At 37.9% G+C, this 9,000-nt stretch overlaps 1 protein-coding gene across 1 annotated transcript in view; it reads left to right on the forward strand.

Annotated features, from left to right (window-relative positions):
* The window catches only part of PCDH10 (protocadherin 10), a 61,031-nt gene extending 53,593 nt beyond the window's left edge, over positions 1–7,438 (forward strand). Inside the window, exon 5 of the mRNA XM_047718443.1 lies at positions 6,999–7,438. Within this exon, the coding sequence (XP_047574399.1) occupies positions 6,999–7,066 (68 nt within the window). The 3' untranslated portion in view covers positions 7,067–7,438. The remainder of the gene's footprint in view (positions 1–6,998) is intronic.
* Positions 7,439–9,000: the final 1,562 nt, after the last annotated feature.

Below are 9,000 nucleotides of genomic sequence, written 5' to 3' on the forward strand. Positions count from 1 at the left end.
CATCTAGAACTTCACTTTATATTTTTAAATTTCAATGCTCTCCCTACGCCACATGCTCATTTCTAAGGATGATTCCCATGTAGAAGGCACCATGAAATGTGGCCTAAGAAACTAAAGACAGTTCTGACTGTCCTTTTATGATTTATATTTAGAATAAACTGTTTTAATATATGCGTTTTTATTCCTCTTAACCACCATGTTATGTTGGCAGTGAATAAGCAAAACTAGAGTCAAATAGAAGTACATCTCCCAGAGAAATGCTATTAACAACTGCTACTTCATTAAGAATAGGTCTGAATAACCTGACTTTACAAAATCATCATCATCCCAGCTAATAAATTCCCCCAGCCTAGCTCAACTTACTTCAACTAATTTAGTCAAAATAAGAAGTCAAGTAAAGGGTGATTTTAATTGTCAGCTATCCACCCTATTGGCGAGGGAGAGATTTTCACCTTAGGGTTTTGGAGATGGGGAACACAACATCTGACGCTAGAGAGACAGACAAAATTGACAACAATTTATGAATCACATATTCTCACAGACCAGGGGAGAAGGACACCACACAAAATACAGGGCCACACTATGGGGGGTGTGGTGGGGAGGCTATAAGAAGCAGGCTGTTTTGGTATCAAAAGGGAGGGGTTCTCCCTGGTTTCTGCTGGAGGATGTGACCAGGGAGAATTCAATGGAGCTAACAGGGAAATGAAACCACGCTACTTAAAATCAGCTGTAATCTGTCCCCCTGATAGGCAGAGCTGTTTGGCCAGGGGATCATATCTTTCCGAGAATGAGGAAGGTGAGGTTAGACCATTCAAGGTACTCCTAGATAGGCCTGATGGCAAGGTAGAACATAATATTGGGCTTCAATTTTAGTCCTTATACTTTAATTGACTCCTTGCTATCTTAATACCAATTTTTACCTTGGTGATGAACTGAAATTTCTAGGTAGTAGAAGTACCTCTCTAGGACATGAAGTAAGCACTTGACCAGGTAGAAGACAGTGTGAGGAGAAAAATAAATATTTTGAGTTGCTTCCTAGGCTTTTCAGAGTATGATAACCCTGTTCTTGCAGAGAGTCTGGATGTTTAGATCAGGACCTGAGCTTAGGATTCCCACCAGAAGTTCCCACTTTGCTCTTCCTGGGACACCTTTTAAACTGACCACTTAGAATTAAGCCAGTGAAAAGTCAGTGACGTCCACTGCAACCCCTTTTTAGGTGCTTGCTACCCCGTTCTCAATCACCTGCTTACTCATGGCCTGGGACAGGGATCTGCCTTTCCCTGGCTCTTTGACCACAGTCCTGAGATTTGTAGTAATAAATCTCGTGACTTGACTTCCTTTGTGTGAGTGTACTGAAACTGTTTTTGATCAAAATGACTGTGGTTTCACTTTCACAAAGTGGGAGTTTAGATGCTGAAGGAGATATCTGCCAAATTTGTGAGGATGGATTATGCCTCTTTATTCAGCAGATCATAAACTGTATATTTTCAATTGAATGCATCGGCCATGTTTCTTCCCAACACAGAGGGCCACATAGTGAGGTGAACTTCAAAAATATGAACTTTAGAGGTTTTTCCCTTAGAGGTTTTCCCTTTATGGCCAATAAAGGAAATTGAGGAACATGCGTGGCATTAGTACAGGGAGTGCATGTCCCTAGGGAATGTGGATTTAAACTAATTCATACCTGTGGAAATAGCATAGTGTTATTTGCTTTCTTTGGAATTCTTCCAAGGAGGCATTAAACCTCTCAACTAAACGGGCAGCCTGAGGCCTATAGGGAACATGGAAGTTGTATTGAATGTCTTCTTTCAGAGCCTAACGGTGTCTGTTTTGAGAAGTGAAATGAATGCCTTGGTCACTATCAATAATCTCTGAAATTCCAAAGGGGAGAATAGGAATGTTCTGGTGAGGCCAAATTGTGGCCTTAGTACACATAGTGACATCTGTTCCTTTGATTTATATTTTAGGTCTCTGTGAGACAAGAGATTGCTAGAGTCCTTTATCTCTAAGGGAGCAATTCTTATAAAATACACCAAGAGTTTAGAAAAATGTACATATGGAGCCATTTTCTGGCCAGGGTATCTGGTGCTAAGATGACTGCCTGATATATGGTCAACTGTGCTGATCCTTAGATCCTGCATTATCTGGGACATCCTAGATAGGGAATAAAAAGCAGAACATTCCACCAGGTTCCATCATATGTAATGGTGGCAATATGTTCCAAAAAGTGTATAAACTCCATTAATGATTCACTAACTTGCTCCTATGGGGCTTTCCATGTTGCTAAGGGGGCTGGGAGAGGGTTGACCTCCTCTAACACCGTGGTATCTAGCAAGAATCTGAGGAGAGGTGAGGTTACACCTTCCTGCAGATGGGATATGTCAGAGGGTCAGATTTGACTCCAGCTTATAGAATGGAGGGCTTGATAACTATGCAGATCTTGTGAGTGCTGGTTCCTTGACCCAAAGCGTAATGACCAGCGTGGTATGGAAGAATAGATGCTCAGGGTCTGTGAGAGACTGTTTGTAGAGGAGCTCGGTATGTGGCCAACAATTACCACTGCTAGTCAATTTGTTAGTTGAGTGGTCAAGCCCCATGATTAGATGATTAACCCTTTGGCCTGCTGGTAGCCAGCAGCACAAAGACAAGTCCAGGCACAATGGCTAGGGACGTTTCATTGAAACAGCAGTTGTGTCACCTCCTCCATTATTTGGGGAGAGCCTGGTACCCCATGTTCTTTCCCCTTCTTCTTCTTCTTCTTCTTTTTTTTTTTTTGTCCATAGGTTTGGTCCATAGGTGCCTGGTCCATAGGTTGCCTGAAATGTATACTTGGGATAGCAGCAAGGAGAATAGCAGCACAGGAAATGGGCAAGGTATCTGTACTTGCCCAAACAACTCTTTTTTTTTTTTAAGATTTTATTTATTTATTTGACAGACAGAGATCACAAGTAGGCAGAGAGGCAGGCAGAGAGAGAGAGAGAGAGAGAAGGAAGCAGGCTCCCCGCTGAGCAGAGAGCCCGACGTGGGGCTCGATCCCAGGACCCCGGAATCATGACCTGAGCCGAAGGCAGAGGCTTTAACCCACTGAGCCACCCAGGTGCCCCCCAAACAACTCTTATTAAGTGACTTAGGTGTCATGATTAATTCTCGCTAAGGTGGTGATCTTCTCCCTTTCCACAAACCTCATAATGAGCCTCCCCTTGACTCCCCATGAGGGTGGACAATCACAATAATGTCCAGATGGCTGCCCCAAGTAGCTAGTGATGGTTCTCAAGTTAGATGCAGTGACTGGAGTGCTCTAGCTTATCTTTGTAAGTGGAACAGAAGCACCAGCTGATCAGGTAAAGTTTTGTATTGTCACTGCCATTACAGGCAGAAGTCCCAGAGACTCTTGCTAGACATAGACTGACTCCAGTAGAACATATGCTGAGGAATCGTTAATTAACAACAGATCTCTTCTTGAGGACAAGAACATTCTGTGGTGGGAAGGGAGGGCAATATCTGCTAAAGACAACACAGTGGCCAATAGGCCAAAGTGCAAGTCCACCAGCAATGACAGTTTGGTTCCAGGCAGCCATGCTTATATCATGAAACCATTTAGTTATCCAGGAGCAGTTAATTTAAGCTGACTGGGTGTCCTTGGTCATGGTTGTATCATCATGTAAAGAGTTGTTTTACTTACGTCTTCATCACCCCTTTCGTGAGGGAGAAATTTCTGTCCTAGAGTTATGGGGTTGGAAAATATGTAGCACCTAATACTGGACAGAAGAAACCAACAGCAATTTACTAGTCACAGCCTTGGGCAGGAAGGATGCTGCACATGGCCATAAGGGATTGCATTTAATAACAGAGTGAATAGCCAGGGGCTGCAGGAGGTATGCTTTGTAGTATCAGTGGGGAGGCATTCCTTGGTTCTGGTGAGATAGGATTGGCTTGTTTGAATTGGCTTGTTCTATAAGTGAGCAAGGAACTGACACCCACCTTCAACCGGTACCCCTGATAAATAGGGTTGTTTGGTTAAGGGATCTTATCTTTGGGAGCAGAATGGAGTGAGAAACTTGGGAGTTAGGTTATTTGAAGTCTTCCTTGTTGTGCCAGATGTCAAGGCAACACATACATTGGGCTTAATTTTTTTTATACCATAAGAGTGAGTGGTATGCTGTTGGAGAGGACCAAAATCTTGAACAATTAAGTCTTGGTTAGGCTTGCTTCAAGCCAAATTTGTCAGATATTAAGCTTAAGTTCTTTGAGAGGTTTCCTGCATTGCCTTCCAAAGTAGAACATTTTCCAAAGTAGAAACTAAACTTTTTATGAGCGTAGGTCCCCCAGCTCCTATGGAAATGTATGAGAGGGTCTCTTTGTCATCAAGTTCTGAAATTTCATAGTTATCACATGATTTGATGTAGATCTGTTTCCATCTGAATTTCGGATACTTAGTACACTCTTTCAGTCTTTACACCCAACCTTTCAGTTTTTGGAAATTTTCTTGAATTATTGCTTTCATCATTTCTTCCCTTACTTCTTTTCATCTTTTTTTTAATCTTAATATTTAGATATTGAACTTCCTCTACTGACCTACCAATTTTCTTCACTTTTTCTCTCCTACTTTCTACAGTTTTTTAATCTACTTTCTCAGAGATGTTCTTATCTTTATCTTTCAAACTTCTACTGAGCTTTTTATTTCATTATATTATTATTAAGACTAGGAGTTTTTTTTAATGTTTTCTCAATATTCCTCTCTAAAGGTATTTTGAACTCTTTTCATGTATACAATATTTTCCCTTATTCACCTGAAGAGATTAATGATAGCTTATATTACATTTTATTTTATTGCAATAGTGTCTCTTTCCAGGAATCTAAAGTAGAGATTTTTTTTTTTTTTGCCAGTGTCTGGTGATGCTTAGCTGTGTGTCCATAATTAAAAATGATACTCTAAAAGGCTGAAGGTAAACTCTGCCCTTGTATGGAAAGCTTGTTGAGTATGTTTGTCTATAGGGTGATCTTGCTGGATCATGTAATTAAGGAAAACCCAAAGTCAATATGTTTGGTATATTTTTCTTCTTAGACTAGTTAGAGGTATCCAGAGAAATGTGTTCAGATCTTCTGCCTGGAAGTATAAGCCTTTGTACTTGCATTCTGAAAGTTAATTGGGGAAAGACGTCTGGGAGACCCAAGAGCCTAAGTTTTCTGGGTATGATGATCTCACATTAAACCGTACCTGCTGTCTTCCAATGTAGGCACCTCTGTTTTCACCTCCTTAGAGAATAAATTTCCTGTCTTCTAACCAGAGAGGATAATTGATCACCTACATATGCATAGTCGATGAAAGAAACCTGGAATCTAATTGCTTCTCAATGACATTTTTTGATCCTTCTCTTTATTTTTATATTCACTCCTACTTCAGAACTAATTTGTTCTATTAATTCCTTAGCCTTTGGAATATTCTGTGGAATAAATCAGATTTCTTTCCTCATACTCTTAACTTCCAGCTCAAGATTACATATTTTTAAAACTAGTACTTTGATAGCAACTTACTGATCCACTTCCAAACTTCCAAAATGTTGTTATAACTGTTTGCTCACTTGTTTTTTTGTCTTTTGCTTGTTCTTGTAGGCTTTTCTGCAGAAAATGTTCTTTTCATTTATGTGAGGTTTTATGAAAAGCAAAGGTTTGTGCATGAATTCATCTCTTCTCTCTCTTTAAATGGAAGCTTAAAAATAAGCTTTCACATAATGAGCTGTCTTACAACACAAAATCATGAAAAAATCGGCTCTTAGATTATGGAGAGTTTGTGGGATTCTTGCTAGAAGTACATATTTCTTTGTTAGAACCATACAGAAGACACGTATACGCTTCACATTTGGTTACATTTGGGAATTAATTAATGTAAGATATACATATTTTCTCTTTATATATCAATAAATGAAATTATAAAAAATGATATGCAGTTTCTATTTCCCAAATGTGACTATTACAATGATTTATTTTTCTTTTGGTTTGTAACAAGTTTAACATTATTTTGAGTTTTAAAATTGATAAACTTTAAACTTGAGCTTTAGATTGATAATAGTAAAACCAAGTAGATGATATGCATTGTTATATTTGATATAGATTAGAATTGTGATTATTTATTCAATTGTTTTTAAGATTATAATTATGTATGAATAGACATTTTGAAACCTGATAGTGCTTTTCTCTTACATTAGTTTATTCACCATATTATTCTATTTTGAATAATGCCTGAAATTAGTGTCCAAAAGTATCAGGCAACTTGCAAGCTTTAGTACTTGAGGTCAATTTAATTACACTGTGCATGACAGAAACTAGGCCATTTGGGTATTGCCTTTGCCACCAGCAATTGACACCTGAGTGTTAATGAGCCGGTAATTAAGAGCTGGCACATACAGACACATTTTACTGTTTGGGACTAGGATAACCATATGCTACATAACTTCTTTGCTAAGTATTTTGCTAGCTTCAGAATTTACACAATTATGTTTGTGAGGTGTTTTTTTTTTTTTAAATCTTTCTTTTGCCATGGTAAAAACAAAAAAAGATTAACAAAGAGTTACTTTAAAGATTTAAAATAACCGTACTTGTCATTTTCTAGTTATGAAATGTTTGAAAACTACTAAAGTCATATTTGGAGAGCAGATATTTGGAAAAAATAAATTTGTGTAGTGGCAATTACTTTCAGTTTAAAACCACAACTACAGGACTTACATTTTCAAAAGTCTTCTGTAATATAACAAAATACCAAAAGCAATTTAACATGAATGTAGTATGTAGGGTAGGCAGCCTCTAGGATGGCCCATAATGATGATCACCTCCAGGTATTGAACTTTTTTGAGTATCCCCCTCCTCCTGAAAGTAGTTGAGCTATGGAACCCCTTCTATGAAACAGAATTTGGTTCTGGGGTTAGATTATATAAAGGTTATGTTTTCCATCTTGGAACTCTCCTTGTACACTTTCTCATTCTCTTCTGAATTGCTTGCAGAGATGTGGAGGCAGCTCTGTGGTGAGACCCATGTGTCACGAGATCGAGGCCCTTCAACAAACACATGAATGAACTCTGAAGCAGATGACCTTTCCCAAATTTCATCTTCAGAGGAGACCACACCTTCTGCCAACAGCTTGAGTGCGATCTCAAAGGAGCCCTTAGGCCGAGGTTCCCAGTTAAAGTGCACTAAGAGTTTTGAATCATACAAATTTGGAGTATAGTGTTTTCCAGCAACATATAACTAATACAATATGGAATTGGCAATCCTATTGTCTGCCATAGCAATATGAATTATTGATTTTTCTGATGTGATGTGTATAATCAAATAATATGTATAATGTACCTGCATCATGTTTTTGCTGTCCTCTCCAATTTTCCTTTCTTACTCTCCTCCTCCCTACCTCACAAAAAAAGTCCCCAACACTTTCTTGATTAATCTTCTATTGGTTTAAAAAAAATAAAACTGTTCTCATCAGATGAAAAATGTATTAACTTTTGTGAATTTTAGTTGTGGGAATTACTTCTAATTTTCTTCTTTGAAAGAGTTTGCTTTTCCATCTAACCCTCTGTAGGACATAGAGCCTTTTATATGCAGATTGGTATAATTATGCTTTGAAATATCTTTGAATTCCCTGTAGCTTAAACTGAGAACATGAAAGGCCAAATGTTATATCGAACTGAAGGATATAAAAGTGCACGTACATCAATCCAAAATGAGATATAGAAATGAACAGCTCTTTACACTGTGATGTCAGTTTTTGACAGATTATTGAAGGATCTTTATAACTGCCGAGACTGCTTTGGGTAGCATGAAAACTCTGCCTGGGGATAGTCTTATCAGTTTGTATTTTTTATTCTTTCAATACCAAAAGGTGAGTAGATGTTAAGTGAAACAAGAGAAATACTCTCTGACAAAAGCTTTAACTCTCTTCCCCAAAGATGACATCTGGCCCCAAATGGTAAAACATAGTGTGACGCGATGATGGAATCATCCACCCAATCTGTCATGCTAGAGCTGGCAGCCTGGATGAGGAGGTTACATTTTAGGAAGTCGACAGAAAACCCACTTGGCAATCATCACCTCCGGAGAGATCCCAGTGACAGACAAGGGTCTCTTCTGCTCAGGAGGGGAGTTTATTGTGCTGGTGACAGACATGTCAAGAGGATTTAAAGCGCCCACATTTTTTCTTATAACTAACAGGAAGATAAAAGCATAAAAGGAACCCAGTGAATTTTTGTATGTTCAAAACCTTGAAATCAATGCCATGTTTATTTACAAGCAGATTCTAAAAAACCTAACTTTTATGTTGAAAGAGTATGTACTGCTCGCTTTTAATATCCTAACTGCTTTGCGTTAAGTAAAAGTACATCTTAGAATTGTTCTTTATATCAGTCATGAATAGACCTTTTTTTTCTGCTTAAAGGGCAGAAATTATAATCCAAACAAAAGAATGAAATATTCATCTCTTCTGGGTTTGTTAGTAAAGGGGAATAGGTCTTAAAATTGAAGATGAAAATCTCCTAAATTCTGGTGTTTCTAGAATGTGCAGATATTAAGTAAGTATAATTGAAATCAGATCAAGGGCAAAGGGTAAAACTTTGAGCAAAATATATACTTTGATACTAATACTGATTCAAGCAGAACTGAGTGGATGATGAATTTAATACTTTTGTATTCAGTCTAGGCTAGGGAATTGTACCATGTTTGGCACTTTGCAAAGCTTGCCACTTATTAATCTGCAAAATATATATGAAAGGAGATGATGATAACTTAAACAGTAGTTGTGAAAAAACATAATCGTTAATTAGTTCTGATACTATAATCAAAAAAACATATATACCCATATACTAAAATGTCTCTTTTCAGGAAAGGATTGACATGAATTTAAAAGAAAATTCAAAGGCTTTAAACATGTAACTTAATGTATATATTAGATTAGTACCACTCTTAACTTTAATACTATAGAAAATATACAAACAACATGAAACGGGCAGCATA

This window comes from Lutra lutra, chromosome 2 (assembly GCF_902655055.1).
Source record: "Lutra lutra chromosome 2, mLutLut1.2, whole genome shotgun sequence".
Taxonomy (NCBI): Eukaryota; Metazoa; Chordata; class Mammalia; order Carnivora; family Mustelidae; genus Lutra; species Lutra lutra.